The following is an 18,965-nucleotide window of genomic DNA, read 5'->3' on the forward strand; positions in this document are numbered from 1 at the left end:
CGAAGGTGTCCACATTTCATATGCAAAACTCGCCGAAGATTAGGTCTTCAATCAAGTAAAGAGGCTGATGCTGCAATATTAATACGTTTGTAACATATGAAACTGATTGCATGACATGCTTTGTTTTTTTTTATTTTTATGTCAGGTATATTTTTGGTTTATTAAGACATACTGTGGTAAGTAATTTTGAGTTTCTATTTACGTTAAAATACAAACAAATACAATACCACTTGAAAATCATATGTGAACGTTTTGTTGCCGTTGCTTGACTGATCTGTGTGCCTCTCGTGGTTCACTCAGTTATCTCTTAATATTAACAACAGACGAGGAAGTCAGACTCGATCATATGCGACGGATTTATAAAACGAGGTTATTGTTTCCTAGTCATGGGAAAGCTTTTTCTCTTGGACTAAGCGTTTTTACTGTCGTTTTTAGCCACGTCTTGGTTGGTGTGGAACCCGCTCACTGCTTGAACAGAGCCCCCTATTGACTATGTTGTATATTGATTATGAATGGTCGTCTACGATTTAAGAATGCAGAATGATGAAAGCCAACAAAGCCACTTTTAAAGTTTTGTTTTTGTTTTTGTTTTTTTTATGGTTTTGTTTTTCTGAAGCTAATTATTAAAGTGTCATTTTGTTTTGCAATGAATTTGGTATAATTGAGTGCACCGTATAGCTCCTGTTTTAGTGTCTTCTGTCTGCTGTCCACCTGACTCGGAAAGACAGGCGCAGGTGTGAGGTCTAAGTTCAGCTCTATGGGTTTTTTTTTTTTCTTCCTGTGAAAGTCAGTACTTATGTAATTCTCTCTGCTCTTCTATCACAGTTCCTGCTGGTCTTGTGTCCCCAGAGAACTGAGCAGCTGGAGACACCTAGCCACAGCACCATGAGATGACAGAGATTGACAGAGGCTCCCCTTCCGTTTCTGCCTGTACAGCCCTGGACATATGGCAAGGTAAGGACAACTGAATGCCTGGGAAAACTGAATGCTGCCAGAGGAACAAAATAAGTATAAAGGGGAAAAAAAGTTGTAAAATTGTATCCGACTGCAGCCCTCATAATTTCCCCTCCCCGTTTTCCATTCTGTCTGGGTGTTTCAGGTTAAGTTTCGCATGCCTCCTGCCAGGCTCATGGCACTTCATCCTGTCCGTTTCCATGCTGAGTGCCACTCCGTGACAGCGTGTCATTGCCATAGTCGTCGTCACTTGGGAAATGTAGACAGGCAAAAATGTTAAAGTAGCTAAGACACCTGTACAAAAGTTGCCTGTATTTTTAGTATAACAGAAACTGCTTCTTAATTATTATTATGATTATTATTATTTTTTAGTGTTGTAAGGACATGCAAAAGACAGCACCTACTGCAACACAATTGGCCAGATTGCTGGTGGACTGTCTGGCCTACTCCTGTACTAAATCTAAAAAAAACACATTTCCATCAGTTTTATATTGCCCTCTGGTGGAAGTTTGTAGCATACTATTGTCTTTTTGCCTTGGCAATGACTAATTATTTCACTTAATAACCATCCTGAAAACAGGAGAATTGAAACTTCAGGTCCTCTTGATCAATTAGCACTTAAGGAGTCCACCTTCCCATTATTGTAATGCGCTCAGGCAGGGAGGAAATTAGCTGATTTTCTAAAGAGTTAATAACGTTTTGTTCCAGAGCCTCTCCAGTTAATACAATTTGCATCACTATCACAGAACAGCGGCCTCAAGAAAGACGGTGTTGAATTACTGCCGACGAAGGGACTGACATGTTCATTTTTGCTTACAACAACAAAATTCTCAGGTCTTAATCGAGTTAATGTCGATCCTTTGCTGTTCTGATAAGCATCTTAAATGAGATATGGTCAGCCTCTGAATGAGCTCAGTTCTTCTTTTCTGATGTAAAGCCTTTTAACCCAGCCGATGAGAAGTGTTGGACCCAGCTGTCGAGAAACCCAATCCCTGTAATTGAGGGCTATTTCATTTTTGTCTCGTGGGACAGCTAAATCGGAGGAAGTGGGAGAATAATGTTTCACTGAATAAGCAAAATGCAAGAAATTTAGCAAGGCTGTGAATTGTTTCAATTAGATGCCCCCTCACCACCCATGTGTGTGTTAGTCTCTAAACCGGACTGCCCATTAGTGATGCCCACTGTTACTAAGAGGTAAGTATTCATTGTGGGGTTACCTGAGAGAAGGCTTTCTAACATTACCAGGTGCTAGAAAGTTGCTTAAAAAAAAAAAAAAAACCTGCACGCACATACAGAGGGTCTTCTCATAATGCATGCGTTTTTAGCTAAAAGAGTGAAAAATATCAATAAATGTAAATATTAGAAACAGAAAGAAAAAAACTTCTGTTGATATTTTAACACTTACCTTTCTGTCTCTTCCCCCTTTCCCTCTGTTAGGTACCTAGACACGGCTGAAAACATGGCGGCGACAGACACCGAGGACGCCAGCCTGAATTTCGGAGTGGTGGTTGACTGTGGCAGTAGTGGCTCTCGTGTTTTTGTCTATTACTGGCCTCCCCACAACGGAAACCACCACTCACTGCTTGACATTTGACAGATGAAGGACCGAAACCGTATACCAGTGGTCAAAAAGATTAAACCAGGTTAGGCACAAGCCAGGCTTGTATTTACCCAGAACAGCCCTGTTGAAAAGACCCCTTAATAACACTATGTAACACAATTTTTGTTCCTGGGTAGTAAGTGTTATTTCCTAATTGCTTATGCCTAAAAAGTATAGAAAATGGCTATTATTCCCCACAAACTTTGCTTTTGTGACCAGGAGAGTGATATTTCAAAATATCACTATTTCCAATGGGAAAACAGACAAATGTGTGTCTTTTCGTTCACATATAAATACAGTATAATTGTAAATCTCGAAAAACTACTCACTTCTAAATCTTTTGTAGTCATTTTTGTATTACTTTAGTATAAATACATGTTAATTTGGATTCATATGTTGTTTTTTTCTGACTTTATGTGAACGAAAAGACACATTTGCCCGTTTTCCCATTGGAAAGAGTGATATTTTGAAATATCACTGTCCTGGTCACAAAAGCAAAGTTTGTGGGGAATAATAGCCATTTTCTATACTTTTGAGGCATAAGCAATTAGGAAATAACACTTACTACCCAGGAACAAAAAAAAAAAAAGTTGTTACACAGTGTAATCAATGGGATGGAGCAGGGATAGGATTGCAGCTACCCAGTTCAGAAGCCCATTCTTTAACGGGACAGTCTGGTAAATGAGATGTTGGTAACGTCTTGAAAACTTCATCCAACTGGGGACATTCCTTAGCACTATAGCAGAGTTTAACCTGGGCTGTGACGTTCAGCACATGCAACACGTCTACCGAGTGTGCGTCAGCACCTTCCTGGGCTTTGGTGTCATCATGGCCAGACAGCGCTATGAGGACCACCTCATCAACAGCACAGTCTACAGGAGCAGCTAGTTCATCATTGTGGAAACTTGGCACTTTGAATTACTTGGTCGGACGTGTTTCTTCCACCTCCATTTAAAGAATAAATACATAAACAAACCAACTAGTAAAAAATAATAATTCCATTCATAATGGTGTAATTACATTAAGCATGTACGTGTATCATAATTTCCAGATTATTTGTGTGTTTAGGGTGACTGGAGATGGGACAGGCATGAGTGCGGCATCCCCATCCCTGGACCCCTGCCTCCCTGTAGGGCTGATGGACTCTGTGCAGCGGGATGGGCAGACAGTGTTCCTGCGGGGTCAGGGGGACTGCTCGAGGTGCCAGGAGGTTGTGAGACCTTTCCTTGGGAAGACAGACAGCAGCACCTCTTCCTCACTTGGGGGAGTCTACCAGGCACCCATCAACTTCTACAGCTTCTCTGAGTTCTGCTACTGCAAAGAGGACGTGCTGTGCATTGGGGGTCACTACAGCAGCACCAAATACACCAGGGCAGCTATGGTAACATCAGATTTAATAAGTTACTATCAACTGGGACTGTTCCAAAGTTCTTACATCCAACAGGCATTATTTAAGTGAACTGCATGGCAATATAAATTGCTTGCCCTGTTCAAGTCAAAACACTTATACCTTTGTGCGGTTCACATCCTAGGAGAGACATGTGGGAATAGTTACACATTACTTTAATCTCTCCTGACTTCAAAGAGTAAAAGTACAGTTTAAATTGCCCTTATTGGACATCTGTTATATACTGTAGCATGACAAATGCGATGAATGAAGATACAAAACCATTAACGCGGAATGTAGTAAGAAAATCAAGGCCCCTTAGGGAGTGAAAGTGGCTGCTTAAATGGCTGACCTGTATAATTATTTCTTTAAAGTAACCCAACTGTGCAGAAGATTAATGTCCTGTCCTTGTAGGTAGTATACTTACCCTCCTCATTGCTGTTTTCTATGTAGGATTATTGTGCCACCAAGTGGTCAACTTTAAAACAGCGACTGGACAGCAAGCTTTTCGCTTCCCAGACTGACCTCCACAGGCTTAAGTAAGTTGTAGTAATATTGAATAGCTGTGGGACTCAGGCACCCAGGGGTCTCGTTTCAAGCGCTAGGCCACATTGTCTAAAATTTTCAAACATTACCTCCAGCTCTTACTGAAATACAGTGACTAAGGGCTCAATTTGATCAGCCTCTAACCAACAAACGAATTTTATTACAACCCTGGGAGTTGTAACCCCCCCCCCCCAAAAGTAACCCAGTCCTGTAACAGTACACTGCTGTTTCTGTTACACACTCAGGTACCAGTGCTTCAAGTCTGCCTGGATGTATGAGGTGCTACATACAGGTTTTCAGTTCCCGAAGGACTACCCTAACCTGAAAACCACCCAGCTGGTGTATGACAAAGAGGTGCAGTGGACTCTAGGAGCCATTCTCTTTAAAACACGATTCCTACCTCTCAGGTAAATGGAAGCAGGTTAATGTAATCTTACTCATTGATTTGTGTTTCTGTCCTTTCACATCCAGGAGCAGTGAAAGGCTTGGCAGCTGTAGGATTTGTGCAAAACAGCTGTGACGGGATAAAAGAATGAATTAGCCCTACATAATGTAAAGTATAAACACTAACTAAAACAAATTTTTTGGGATGTAGAAGTGTCTGCACTGAGCTAGCGCTGTTTGCTTGTTTGTGACCTGTGCCTGTATCAAGCTTGGGCTGTACTACATGAGCAAGTTCCCGTCTTTCTGTCTTGCAGAGACCTTGAGGTGGAAGCGTTCCGGCAGTCTCACTCAAGCTGGATTCGCTTCTTCTTTGTCTGTAACCACTACCTGATCTTCGCCTGTATCCTGGTGGTGGTGCTCGCAATTCTCCTGTACGTCCTGCGTCTGCGGCGCATTCACCAGCGAGAGAAGCGCTCAGCAGCCACTCTGGATCTGCTGAGGGTGGAGGAGGGGGAGCCGCTGAAAGGCTGAGGGGCCAGCAGGGAAAGAGGGTAGGGGACGGAGGACTGGGGGGGATTGGGGTAGAGAAAAGGGATGAGGGATGGTAGTCAAGTGGAACATATGTCAGGGGTGTAGGAGGAATGTGTCACTTCTTAATCATCCCACTGCAGGTTTTCCTGAAATTTAATGAGAATTACATTCCAGTGTTTTTATTTTTTCCTATCGTGGGGATCAATTCTACCTGATGGTAGCAGACTTTTTTAAACTGCATTTTTCTAGAGACCCGTTGTAAGATTGTTTTGGAATCAATTGTAGAGGAACTGTAAGGGATGGGTGAATGTCTGGACTAACTGAATGAAATCAGAGAATATGGAACTAAAGACTCTGGGCATGAACTGTTATGCAGATGCACTCTGGTTTTACAAGTCTTTACTGCCTATGTCTTTGTAAAGGACATTATACATTTTAGTAATTTAAGTTTAAATAAGTGACAATTTGTAATTACCCTGTTGTTATTAATATTGAGTACAGCAACAAATGTAAAAAAATAATAAAATATATATATTTTATTAATACAACAGTTGCTTATAAATATTAAAATCTACATTATGCAAGGTATACAGTACGTTCACAGGAAATAGGAATAATAAAATATTAGGCTTTTCTATTTGCACCACACTTTTTTTAAGGTGGGGGCCACTGCAGCATTAAAACTGAGCAAACATAGCTGAGTCAGAATTACATAGGGCATCTTATTGTCCTCAAGTGATTTCTGTGGTGCAGAGAGAGGGAGGCTGTGTACAATAGAACTTTCTCAACATATAGTAGCTGTAGGGTGAGGCTGTACTTTATACAAAAGTGCAGCTAATAGTCAGAGAATGATATCTTGGCTCGGTAAAGTTACCACAACCAGTTTTTCTTTTTTTCAGGTGTGTCAGCTAAAAACAACTACATAAATGTTCTTCTATGAAACGGAAACGTCTATTCTAGATCTATATGGTCTATTTTGCCTGCAAAAGCCATACTCGGTAAAACTAAAAGGAACTTAATTATAAAATTAGAGAAGTACGGAGTGTCTTTCTTGTTGAAATCTTTTAAACTAAGTTTCTGTTTAGTAATCCTGCAAACCCATGCTCCCATAAGAGCAGGCAAACTTATGTAAAGTGCAAATAAAGTAAAGTGAGACAGGGCAAAAGGGCTGGATGCAGATTCAGCTTTAAGAGTCTCTGGAAAGGAGATTTAAACTTTAGAGCCAGCAGTCGGGACCCCCTGTCCCTTCACCAACCCCCTCAACGGCTCCCCCCTCGCCGCGCGCTCCAGCACTCTCTGAACAAACTCTTTGGAGCATCCTGCCACTTCCGGCCCTGCCAAGGCAAACAAAAGCAGAAGAGCATTAGGCTTCCTAACTAGGAGATGAAGCGATAACAATCACCATTAGGCAAAGTGAAGGACAAATCGCAGTTGTTCTTTTTTATTTGGATTTCACAATACACTTCATTAAAAGCATCTGTTTCCTGGTAGCTAATCCTTTCCTGTGGTATAGGTCAGATTTACTTGGTCAAACTGCATATTCTGAGAAATGCAAGGTCTTGAATGGGGCAGTGAAAATGTTACTCATGCTACATTTAGCAAAAGGATTGTGAAAACTTAACACTTTACAGTTGAAGAACAGCAGTGTGTTTTAACTATTAAAATATTTAATGACTGTTACTGCATCTGAATATTTAAACCCCTCCATATAAATATCTGGGGAAAGAACAAAAAAAAAAAAAAAGAAAAAGTCTCCTCTCTGACCTGGAGGCATAATATAAGAAGTATTGAAAATTGCTTTAAACTGTTAAGAAATCAATTTACTTAATGGCCAAAATATATATATATATCGCTTCTTGTTCTGATGTACTAACAAAACAACCTAATTTAAATGATGCACCTCACATAATATTGTGTGCAGTTAACCAAGCTGACAAACAGATTTCATAAACAGGTTTAATCATGACGAATACCACTCAATTCTTTCATAAGGCACTCCAGTGTTTCATTCATTCCTTTCTGGTACGGCTCACTCCTGCTCTCCACTCTCCTCCTGATGACCTCCTTGATCTGCAGTAGCATACCCAGCAGGCTGTCTGCAGGAAGACAAGGAACATGAATTAGAGACAGTCGCTGATCAAGTCTATGCAAGTAACTGAATGTCTGTTGCTGGTGACCCAAACTGAGGAATACCTTCTGAGCTCAGACCAGAGAATCTTAAACAGATTTATCCCTTCTCCCAGTTAAAACACTTAGAATGAGTCGTGAAGATGACAGTAAAACAACAACAAAAAAAAAACAACTAAATGAAAATTGAATTTGAAGCTATTTTCTGAAAATACTAACTAGTAACACAACCTTCTGAGGGCAAGAGGTTGCTTTGCCAAGTACACACAAACAATTGCACACAATTTACTCCAAAGCTTATGTTCAAAAACATCTATTTTATACCGTTAATGTTCCTGTGTGTAGCCTGTGCAATTCACTGTGATGGAAACATAAACACACAGTCCTGTGCCATTAAATGTTAGCTGGAAATGAGGTAATAAAGCTTTGACAGACCTCTCTGGAATTGTTGCACTCTCCCTGTCTGCCACTCACCATGCTCATGGTTCAGCCCCCACAGCTTGATCTTGTTGGCTTCGTGCTGCGCTTTCTTTTTGAGTCGACAAGCCCTGAGATTGGGGAAAAAGAAGTAAACAGCTGAGCGATACATTCACTCCAACTCTTCCTTCTCTCCAAACAGGCACGACCGAGCTGCTACTCACGTTACATTCTCTGCAGTACTGCAATTTTGTTGCATTGTGATGTATCAAGACCATGCCTCCTTTTCCCTCTACCTCTGTCGCTCCCTTTTCTGGTTACCTTGAGGCCAGCTTGTTTTTCTCTTTCCTGGAGCGGGCCCTGGCAGTGACAGGCAGGTCGTTGGCAGGTCTCATACCCTCGATGGCTCGGTTCAGCTTGCGCAGTTGCTCCCCGATGCTCAGCAGTTTGCGCGGGTTGGGGGTCAGGTCGCTGGCATCTGTCCGCCGAGCTTTCCTCGAACCATTACTGCCTGAAACAATATGGGTCAAATGTCAAGAGGGTACACAGGTGGTACAACCAGCTGCTAGACTGGGTAGTAGCAGGAGCCAAGACAGTGTTGTATTGCAGTTAGGCAACTAAAACAGTGCTCTTGGGAAAGTGAGGTACTTATAACTAAACTAAGTCCCAAGTCAGCTCACAGGCAATATAATAAAAACTGAATTTTAGTTAATGAGTAGTGGCACTCATTAACCGGAGACCAAAAAATAAGTATGTTAAAAGTGTAATTTAAAGTTTTATTTTTTATTTATTAAAAGTAAAACGTGGCATTTAACACAAACTGGCAAAATACTGCTCTATATTTACCCCACTAAAATCAATCTAAGCCTTTCCCTCCCGGCAATTTTTGCGGTGCTCACCTGCAGCCGAGGCGCTCTCTCTCTGGTAGAGGTTGCTAGGGAGTGTCTGAGAGCTCCAGTTTGACGATGGCTCGTTGCGCTTTCTTTTTTTAGCGGACTCGCACCCGTGGCTGTACTCCCAGAAACACCTGTGTTTCTCTGTCCTTCCAGCAGGATGATCCTCCAGCTCGGGGCCTGGTGATAAACACAGCAGCCTCTAATATTAAAACAACCGCAGGGATGATAACATGTGCACTTGGAACAAGTAACTGGAGGGGAGTTTACTTCAGAAAACAGAACAAAGGCTGCACTTAAGTTGCAGCCTTGTGTGTTACTGTTGTTTATGTGGCATTAGAATATCACAGTTTATGTTTAATATCTAACAGTGTGTCCAGGCAGAGTTGTAAGAGTTACCAGAGAAAATAGCGTTTTGAGTGAGAGAATTAGTGAGGGTTTGCATTTGTGCAAGAATGTGTTTGATAAAGTGTGTGTGAGAGAGAGAAAGACTCGAGTTATGTTAAAAATAAATACACTGCAAAGTGCCAGCCTGTTGCAGGTTTTCACAGAGTGCATCTCCTTCTCCCCGATTGGAAATATACAGTCCTACAGACTCACCTGAATGAGCCTCGGTGGAGCTGGACTCTTCTCTCTCCTCACCCTGCTCTTCAAACTCCAGATCCTCCTCCTCCTCCTCATCAGAGCCTCCAACCTTGCTGTCAGACCCTTCACTGGAAGCAGAGTCTGGCCCTGCCTGCATGGAGTAGTTGTGTTCCTCACTGGTGAGCTCCAGGGCTGCCTCTGATACCACCGCCATGCAGGGTGGTGAGGTTCGAGAGCTGGCCTCGGTCCCCTGTCCCCCCTCACTGTCCCAGTCAGCCTCCCCTGTCTGGCTGCCTGGCTCTTCTTGGTGGTCCTGCTGAGACTTCAGTCTTCTCACATCTTCCCATCCTCTAGCTGACTGGATTGGGGCCTTTGGTTTTTCCACCTGCTTTGACTCATGTGGGCTAGCTTTCCAACTCCTGCACCGAGGCCCTGTCTCTTGAGCCCCACCTCCTTCCTGCAGGCTGCCAAACTCCATCTCTGTGTCACACCCTCTCTCAGCAGGGTTGTCCAGCAACCCGTCTGCAGTTTTATCCAGTCTGTGGGACATCCCCCGGCCCTCCATGACTCCCTCTCCACTCCCTAGCTCCCCCTCCAGGCTCCCTTTTGTGTAAGCAATGTCTTCCAATGCAGACACATCCCACCGCTCAGAGCCCTGCTCCTCCCCAAAGCCATCATCCACCAGGTCACTCAGCAGCTCGAACGGGCCCTTCGGGGGTGCCCCTGAGTACCCCAACATCAGCACAACCCCCTGAGAGCTGTGGGTAAACTCCAGCTGGGGCACAGAGAAGGAGAGGCAAATTATTTGATTAAATTGCATCCTTTTAACAGCTCTAGAAATAGCTCCATAGGCGTTGGGATTGCTGTGAATACATGCAGTATTGCAAAATCAGATCACACTCAATTACGTCTAAAGTCTAGTATGATATTACATGAATTTCATGTTAATAATTCTGCTTTATGCAACCCGCAGGCTAGTCATAAAAAACAAACTTGGCGTCTATAATCCTGCTGTTGATCCTTCAACAAATAAAGTTCTTGTGATTGATATCCTATTTACCCGGTACACTACCTAGTACTCTGTGATGCTGCCAGCTATTCTGAAACAGGTTTCATTTTAATGTAGCCCACTGGTGAACCCCAAAACTTCCTTACCTGGTCGCACACGTCCAGCTCTGTCCTGCAGCCTGATAGGGAAGTTGCAGATTGGTCAAAGGTGGTGCGCTGTCTACATATTCCATAGGCGTCTCCAAACACGGGTTCCATCCCGTTGGTGCCTGGCTGGAGAGAGAAACAAATGAAGGATATCAGTACAGAGAACCACGTGACTGCACATGTGTGTTTGTTACTGTAAATGATCTACCTGAGGCATGACCAAGGCTGCTGTCAGAAGGCACTTCCTCTGGTTTTTGTCACTGACCCTGGTGGGTAGCAATGTCCAGGCACAGTGAATGAGACAGCTGCAATAGTCCTCGACACCTTGACAGTAGGGTCTGGAGAGGGGAGGGGGTGGGGGTAGGGGGGGCGATGTCAAGACCACATTCACATCACAGCTGCTTGTTTCCAAACCTTAAAAAGATGCAAACAACAAACACCATATGTTATCTTTAACGATGCAACCACAAAACTCCGTCAGACACTGGCAGAATGCTGATAGAGGCAAGCCTGTCAACAGAGGCGAGCGAGGTGGCTGAATTCCTCATTAACGAAGCGTGTTTATATCTTCCGCTCTTACAATCTGAGTAAAGATCTATCTGTTTGCAGCCTGTATGCTTGTCCTAGATCCCCAAAATAGCTGTCTAATCTCGCTGCACCCTGTGCCATACAGTCTAGGCAGCACAGCCTAAATCTCCAGGGTGACTGTGACGCATTGGGCAGACAGAGGGAGAGACACAGAGAGAGGAGGGATTGAGAGGAGGAAGACAGACATGGAACGAGTGAGAACACAGGGATATCAGCTCCCAAAATATTTCAAGAAAAACCAGTCCTAGTTGTTAAAGCAGGGTTTGTTACTGGTTATCAAGCTAAGGCCGCTAGTCTGACCTAAAAGAAACCAGCTTTGCATAGTAGTTTGAATTGGAAATGTGGCACTGGGAGTGCTGATGGAGGAGTAGAGCACACTGGTTACTGCAGAGGGACTAGGAGGTTGTGTGGTCTAGTGTTTAGAGCTGAGAGACGGGAGACAGCACTAGTACCAGATATGAGGGACTGGGAGGCATTAAAGGTTAGTTTCTGGATCTGATAGAGTGTGTGGCTTCCATTAAGTTTGTTTTATTAGTAATGAACAGGTTGAATGAATGAATTAAACATATATACATAATCAATTATAAATACTCAAAGCAAGCATAGTTCTATAAATTACAGATTGCAACCTCCTTTTAAAAATTGCCCAGATTTTAAATTGAGTTTGAATTCATTTGAGTATTTACTTTGGCTGACACTGCAGCCACAAACATGTCTCACACCTGTCAATTTGCATTAATACAGAACACATGCTTAAAATAAGCAACATAATAATGTGTGACGCTTTTGACACTTTGCTGGAGCTTCAGACTATATTGTAATGCTTGGCTCCGGTCCTTTTATGTTGCAGCTGACGCCACAGCAACTAGAAGTTGGTGAAGGACACTACAGCTCTGTCCAGCGGTGAGGGCCACTACAGCTCTGTCCAGCATCGATGACTCCTGTCTCCGTTTCTCCCGTTACCTACTCTTTCAAACCACCACCACGGGATGAAGTTGTGATGCAATTTGAGCGCAGCTTATATTGTTCTTCTTTTTGTAAACACCTTCACAACTTAGCAAGAGCATGTCAAGCAAGCTGTTTAAGTAGCCCCCTGCTTCCTGCCTGCAAAAAATCACAGATAACAGTCACTCACCTCCGAATACAGATGATCTCTTGATTCCAGATTTCTTTAATGGTGAGATCTGAGCAATGCAGCTGACAGCACTGTCCTATCGTACCACTGACAGTACCGCCTATGCAACACTGTTGCCGTTTAAAATGTATTGCACTTTTACAGTAACAATTACAAGTTATGATGTTGTAAATCAACTAAAATAAAACAAAACAAACAAACAAAAACCCGCTAAATGCCAACATATTTTAGTCCAGAATGAGGGAAGTTAGTTTCCAACAGCTGGTATTGAACTGGCTTATGTTAACGAATAGGGGTTACCTTATTTATGTATGTATTTATTTTCCACTGATAACCTACACTACTCTGTACCTTAGTTTGTAATATGCAGTGATGCGATTTTATTTTGAACTACACAATCTCCACCACTCTAGCTTGCTTTTGCTATTCAGTTCACAGAAAATAGTCAAGCACACACCCCCTGGAATGAGTAGGTGGTACCTTCTGCTTGACTCAGATCGAGAATTTGCAGGAAAAAAAAAAAAAAAAAAAAAAAAAAAAACACATTTTTAAAACAATAGCTTGAAGTCCATCCAGGCTGGAGAAGAAGGAACAGGGAAAGCGAAACTGTTAAAAAAAAAAAAAAAAGCCAGTTATAAAAAACGAAACTTCGCAGTGCATGATGTGAAATGGAAACTATTTGATCTGTAAACAATGCTGAGTGGGTGAAGCCATTTCACAGCACACACGAACATGGAGTCCTTTCCCCCTGCTTTTTTACACGGGCAACACGCATAGAATATGAAATGTTTTCATGCTCTGAAACGCCAGGGTAACACTCACCAGGCACATAAAAAAAAGCCTGAAATCTAAGTACTGTGAATGTCTTCACTACCAATGTGAATACCTTATAGTTATATAGTTTTGAGTGTAGAAATGACACTTTGTAAAACCTGGAAAGTAATCAGCTGTTTTGTCGTGTCCCCTAGATTCTAGAACCACTCCCTGCTCCCCCACGGTGGTGTTTATCACCTGTTCCCAGACCTATCCACAAACACAGTGTGTTTACTGTACACGTAGGGGCGTGTCCAGTCCTAAACGGGAACGCCCAATAAAATACCACTTGGATACCATCGCTGCAGCAATCTAGCCGAACTAGAAACAGACCAGGGCAAGTGCAAGTTGCACCTCTCCATCCTAATATGGGTTTGTTAGATGGTGCTTTTGTGCTGTGATAGACTAGACAGTGTGTATTGGTCCAAACCACTGTGATGGCAGCTGTGTAATGCTGTGGGACCATTTTCCTAGGAGCTATAGTGTTATTGCTTTCTTTATGCCATTAAGAAAAAAGAAAAAAAAAAGAATACAAATGAAAATGCTTGTGCAATAATGCCTGATTGGTGGATGAAGGTACTGAGGTTGCTATAAAACGCAGTTGCCATGCAACTATGAGATACTCAAATTAAAATGGTGCTGAATGATTACTGCAGACTAAATGCTAAAACAACACAATGTATTTTCATGCAAGAAGCATCCAGGGAAAATTTTAAAAATGAGAATTCTTAGTAGTGTGAATGTTTGTTTGTTTTCTAGCTGTGCCTGTTGATAAACACACAGGATCCTTTAAGCTATACATTTGACCCACCTGTTGAATTACAGCAGTTTTGTATACAAATTCCAAAGGAAAATTTGAAAAAAATCTCACCCATTTAAAAATGAAACTGAAAGAACAGAATGCTTTCAGGCTGGCCCCAGGCAGCTTTGTGATTTAAACCCTTTATTAAGGTACCCATTCTGTAGCAGATCTTCTTGCAGGTCAATAGACCCGTTTATTAACGGAATGCCCCACAGTCTTTAGATTGATTCCATCTCTTCTGAGACAAGGGCCACCTCTGTATAAACCCACCAGGATATACTGAACCTTCATCTCAAGCCATTGTATTACGCACCCTAGATTGGTAGAGGGTGGGAACACATACTGGAGATGCAAATCTTACAGAGCATTGCAAGGCAAGGACACCAGTGTCAAGGGAAAGTGTGTGATTAAAAAATGTTCACGCCAGCTGGCAGAAATAGCCGTGCTTTGATCAGGAAGGCAGCAGTTTAACTTGTTCAGACAGGATTATAAATAGGAAGAGCAGGTGCCCTACCTGTTCCAGTAAGTGCTGAGATGAGATCCCTGGGCAGATGATTTAAGATGGTTTTTGTTGGCAAGGGATCAACAGACACCTCCACTCCTGGTTTGAAGTGTTTTGTTTTTTTGTGGTTATGAAAGTGAAGGACACATGATTAAACCACAGAGCTTGATCACGTGTCTCTTTACCTTGTTTTCAAACACAGTACTTAAAGAGACAGACCGCCTACATACAGAGCTGAGCTAGGGAGAGACACTGGGCTTTTATCTTTGTCAACTGGTTATTCTCAGCAGTAAGAAAAACACCTATATTGGAACTGTAAGGGTAGTTTTTCTGGTTTACACCTTCACAGGTGAGTAATAATGGGCTAATTACCACCAATGGAATTAAACTTATTTTTTCTTAATTCTGCTTATCCTTTATGTACATACTTATTTTAACTGTATACATGTAGTCTGATGCCTTACAGTAAAATGTGCGTTAAGTGTTCTTGTTGTTATTGTTAATAAGACAAACAAAAATGTCTAAGCCCCACAAAAAAGTATTAATAAAACTGACATTTTATCAAACAATATTGGTCAACTGCAACATTCCCGTTTAACTGCTTTATGGAGGTTAATTCCAGAGGAGCAGAGGCTTTGTTTCCTATTTGAAGGTTTCTGTTTTTTTTTTTTTTTCAGATATCTAACCCATGTAATCTGCAGCACAGCGTAGACTTTTTTTTTTTTTTTTTTTTTTGCTGTTTCCATTGCCCTTTAAAATGCACGCTGGAAGAAGTCAATCAGAAAATTGGCATTGAACTGCCAGGTTCTTCCTCACACTAAGCTCTTGCTAGGTGCAGCAGTTTGCCAGCCTTTTTTCAAATGTTTTTTCCTACTCCTAAATTATTGCTGGTGCACTTGACAAAGTACATTTTTTTGCTCGACATTGTAGTTATGTTTGTAATTTTTTGTTTAGAGGCTGCACTAAATAGTTTCAAAGATTAGACTGGTAGGTTAGCACACACAGAAATACACAAAACTGTAGGAAGAAATCTGTTTTTTCATATCTTTATTTCACATCTATCATTTTTGCACATTTCATTGTAAAACAAAACCAGCTACTTCACTGTGTTCAAACATGGAAGGCAGACTTGCTATAAAACCTAAACTTAGTCCCCACTGCCTCCAAGCCATTGATGTGTTTTTTTTTTTAAAGAAATCCTTTCCTCAGAACAGTGCAGCAGAGATTTGCGGTTGTATTTTATCTGGGTTGGGGCAGAGGTATGAGATGTTACTGTGGCTCGCTCTCTCATTCATGGTTCAACGGTCCTGTGTCTTAATCATGTTCTTAAACCACAAAGCCACTCTGCCTCCAGAACTAAAAACGTGCACAAAACAAAAAGCACAGGTCCAAGGGTAAGAACGTATTGTCATTTCCTAAAGTATGGTGGCCCTGTGGTTTGAACAATGGGACTTGAAGGCAGTGCGGCCTAGAACAGAAGTGAGAAACACAATCTATTGGTTCAGTTTCCTCTAACCCACATCACATCATCTGCCTGGAACACTACTAAAACAAGTAATGCTTTTACTAGCAATGCTCGCATAACACAACACAAACATGAAAAGCATGAAATAAATAAAACACAAACCATTCGATCTGGGGCAATGTGTACAAGAATCCTTGGTCAAAGAAAAACACATGTTGTAAAATATTCAAGACAGGCAAGCTGCCCTAAAATAAATAAATACATCAATAAATAAAATAAAATGTGCACGCTTAAATCGATTTCACGTTTCACTCGCTACAAGTGGATTGCAAGGAATCGCTATGGAAAGTAAGAACTCCAGGAATGTCATAAAATCTAAAATATCCATCTTTACATTTTTCATGTTAATAAAACCACTGTTTGATTCTTTTCCTGCACTGTTCCAGGCTTGTTGGTCAAGAAGGACGTTGAAATAAAAGCATGATCCCGGGTGAATGGAATGGAGAGCACTGACAAAGAGGGGAATCCGCAACTCTGCCAATAAAAGGAAATCATGACAGGGTTACAAAAAATGATCAATTTCCAACGCAGAACTTTGACAAACACCTTTTGAAAAGAAGAACATTGTTAATATGGTGAGCTGAGCCAAGCACGCAAAACTTACATTGTAAAAAGTGTGTAGGGGTTTAAATGTGGGTTCCACGACAAGAAACAATAGAAATCTTCTTTGCAGTTCAATTTGTCACAATCACACCGCTGCTTACCTTCAGGGACTCACTCCCAGTAATACCTCAGGTACCAGATTGTCTCATTCTTCAGCTGGGGTCCGAATAGAGGGTTTGCCTGGGCCAAGATCGCCACCAGCCAGCTGGAAAAAGATGCTCAGTAAATACTGTGCAATGCTATACTGCAACGCAACCAAACCACAAGGACAGACAGTCTCCCAGTCACTCAGCTCTAACCAACAAGGCATGTTTTCATAGCATTGAAATGTAGTGCCAGTTTTCCTTTCTCTGAATTAATAATCACAAATGTCATACTTACAAGAGATAGCAGCACACAGCAGTTGTTATCAACATTGTGATGACAACACTGCAAAGAGAAAAAAGAGAAAGAAAAAGGAAACAAACTTAATCTGGCGTCAAAGCTCAAAGCAATCACAAATTATGGTTGATGCAATATCTGGGTGGCACAGAACAATGGTTTCATTTATAAACATCTGGATTCTTCATTCCAATTTCTTTTTGTTATGTTTTAATGTACTTATGTGTGACACATTTTAAGATACAGATAATGTTCTTGTTAAAGCAAAATGTAGTACACATGGGAAGATTTTCATGAAATAGTGCACTGCTTTTAAACTAAATCCTTGAATACATTTAATTTTTTTTAGGTCAAATTCAGGGTGTTCCTTCTTGCTTTATTTGGGCTCCCTCTGGTGGTTATTTAACCAATAACAAGTTTAATGAATTTGAACCAAATTGTTAAATGTAGCCACACTGGTTTCTGGCTTGGTTTCTCTCATGACTAATAAACTTGCTATGCAAACTTAATCCCTGCCGTGCCATGTGTTTTGTATAAAAGCTGCCTTTTCCTGTAGCACGTTAGTTTCAAACATGACGGAAAATACAACATGGCTCCTGGCTGTCAGATCGAGCGCTGATACGTCCCCCCTACCCCCCAAGGAACAGTCTCAAATAGGATCATTCTCCAGAAATGATTAATGCTGTAATCAAGTGAGGAACTTACTTTACACCTTACTGACTCTCACGTCACATCAGTGAACAGTAAAATAATCAACTGTACTCTTAACAACAATGCTGAGAAAAAAAGAAGAAAAAAATGAACATGCAATATGATTCAATCAACTGCAGTTTTATTTTCCTGTATGTGTGACTGAGAATATTGTATAGGCCCTACGTGTTCTGTAGTCCTGCTGCTTCCTTGGAATAATCTTTGGGTTGGCTGCTTGCTTGCTCACTCAGATCTTAAATAAATACATGACTAAGGTAAGGCATGAGCACAAATGCCAGTGTTTAACTGTTACCTACATTGATGCTACTGCAGCAGATAGATATTTTTACAAATGTGAAAATTACGTAAAACTGATGCTGCTACGTCAGGCCTAGGTCCTTACATTACAAACCATAGCTCTGCATCTCAGATATTTCTTATCCTGTACGCAAATAACCAACATGGTAACACATAAACATGCAGTATCTATGTATAACACTGTATCTGAGGTTATTTATTATTATTTGTATTAGTATTTGGTCTGGATATATTTATTTACCCTCGATTGGGCCCCTTCGGCACGAACCAGGGCGCTGCAATGCCAACCAGCCCCCACAGAGTCGTGAAAATTATCATTGGCACCGTCAGCGAGTGAGACACCATTTTCTCCAAAAATAAAATGACACAAAATTACAATCTGAAAATAACGTGTTTTCTTTTAGACACAAAAGTCTAAACCCCAGCTCTGTTATCTTCAATACCCTTCAGACAACCCGTGTTGATAAGCAGGTTCACCGTAGAAATTATTGGACACGCAGTAGTCCCACTTGATTTTGTTTTCATTGGCCCAAACTCCTGTCGATTATATTACAAGCCCACCGATTGGTGACGTGAAAGGCTGTGCCTCGCTTGATTGGTCCAAGACAATGTGTACCAACGCATATGAATAGTCAGTGGAAAATACACAACAAAAAGATATAGTAATTATTATTTCATCTTGTTGTATGTTACACCTTTTTGTTAATAAAGCATTGAAGTACTGCTGGTATTCATTCAATTATTGTTACAGATGTTCTTTCTCTGCATCTGTAATTAATACACACCATATAAACCTGCAGATTTAGAGAGAGAGAGACGGCTTTACAAATGATTTAGCAGTGCTCTTTAAATGCTAGATGTATAGACCTGCAAATATAGGACTTTGATTCAATAATGAGTCTGATAGAGAGGTTAAATCACATTGAAGAAAGGCTGTCTCAAAATTCAGGTTTTGGTTCTTTGTGAAATCTCTCAACGTTTTCAAAGGTTTTTTCTTCGTAAAAGTTTAAAATTTGGTGTCTTCCTTCG

At 41.3% G+C, this 18,965-nt stretch overlaps 3 protein-coding genes across 3 annotated transcripts; 1 reads left to right on the forward strand and 2 right to left on the reverse strand.

Moving 5' to 3' along the window:
• Positions 1-5,898, forward strand: LOC121325683 (ectonucleoside triphosphate diphosphohydrolase 7-like). Its single transcript, XM_041268541.1, has 7 exons — positions 1-176; positions 826-954; positions 2,392-2,597; positions 3,623-3,935; positions 4,395-4,480; positions 4,733-4,894; positions 5,186-5,898. The coding sequence occupies exons 4-7, from the start codon at positions 3,645-3,647 to the stop codon at positions 5,400-5,402; spliced, it is 756 nt and encodes a 251-aa protein (XP_041124475.1). The 5' UTR covers positions 1-176; positions 826-954; positions 2,392-2,597; positions 3,623-3,644; the 3' UTR covers positions 5,403-5,898.
• Positions 5,899-5,912: 14 nt separating this feature from the next.
• On the reverse strand, positions 5,913-14,570 carry LOC121325685 (CREB3 regulatory factor-like). Its single transcript, XM_041268542.1, has 9 exons — positions 14,432-14,570; positions 10,788-10,993; positions 10,580-10,705; positions 9,440-10,199; positions 8,846-9,019; positions 8,268-8,457; positions 8,004-8,077; positions 7,376-7,498; positions 5,913-6,736 (listed from the first exon to the last, which is right to left on the reverse strand). The coding sequence occupies exons 2-9, from the start codon at positions 10,794-10,796 to the stop codon at positions 6,612-6,614; spliced, it is 1,581 nt and encodes a 526-aa protein (XP_041124476.1). The 5' UTR covers positions 10,797-10,993; positions 14,432-14,570; the 3' UTR covers positions 5,913-6,611.
• Positions 14,571-15,451: 881 nt separating this feature from the next.
• LOC121325686 (V-type proton ATPase subunit e 2-like) lies at positions 15,452-18,444 on the reverse strand. Its single transcript, XM_041268543.1, has 4 exons — positions 18,178-18,444; positions 16,929-16,976; positions 16,649-16,752; positions 15,452-16,418 (listed from the first exon to the last, which is right to left on the reverse strand). Exons 1-3 carry the CDS (start codon positions 18,279-18,281, stop codon positions 16,659-16,661), a joined length of 246 nt encoding a protein of 81 aa, XP_041124477.1. The 5' UTR covers positions 18,282-18,444; the 3' UTR covers positions 15,452-16,418; positions 16,649-16,658.
• Between the last annotated feature and the right edge of the window lie 521 nt (positions 18,445-18,965).

The sequence above is a fragment of the Polyodon spathula genome, chromosome 13 (assembly GCF_017654505.1).
Source record: "Polyodon spathula isolate WHYD16114869_AA chromosome 13, ASM1765450v1, whole genome shotgun sequence".
In the NCBI taxonomy this organism is placed as follows: Eukaryota; Metazoa; Chordata; class Actinopteri; order Acipenseriformes; family Polyodontidae; genus Polyodon; species Polyodon spathula.

Bases quoted from the DNA above. Each gene is read 5' to 3' on its own strand.
- LOC121325683 (XM_041268541.1), top strand. From the start codon at position 3,645: ATGAGTGCGGCATCCCCATCCCTGGACCCCTGCCTCCCTGTAGGGCTG. The intron at 3,936-4,394 runs GTAACATCAGAT...TTTTCTATGTAG, and splicing joins AATACACCAGGGCAGCTATG to GATTATTGTGCCACCAAGTG. The intron at 4,481-4,732 runs GTAAGTTGTAGT...TTACACACTCAG, and splicing joins ACTGACCTCCACAGGCTTAA to GTACCAGTGCTTCAAGTCTG.
- LOC121325685 (XM_041268542.1), bottom strand. The intron at 9,020-9,439 runs GTGAGTCTGTAG...GTTTATCACCAG, and splicing joins CTCCACCGAGGCTCATTCAG to GCCCCGAGCTGGAGGATCAT. The intron at 8,078-8,267 runs GTAACCAGAAAA...CCCCAATCTCAG, and splicing joins AAAAACAAGCTGGCCTCAAG to GGCTTGTCGACTCAAAAAGA.
- LOC121325686 (XM_041268543.1), bottom strand. From the start codon at position 18,281: ATGGTGTCTCACTCGCTGACGGTGCCAATGATAATTTTCACGACTCTG. The intron at 16,977-18,177 runs GTAAATAAATAT...TTCTCTTTGCAG, and splicing joins CCGAAGGGGCCCAATCGAGG to TGTTGTCATCACAATGTTGA. The intron at 16,753-16,928 runs GTAAGTATGACA...ATCTTTTTCCAG, and splicing joins GCTGTGTGCTGCTATCTCTT to CTGGCTGGTGGCGATCTTGG.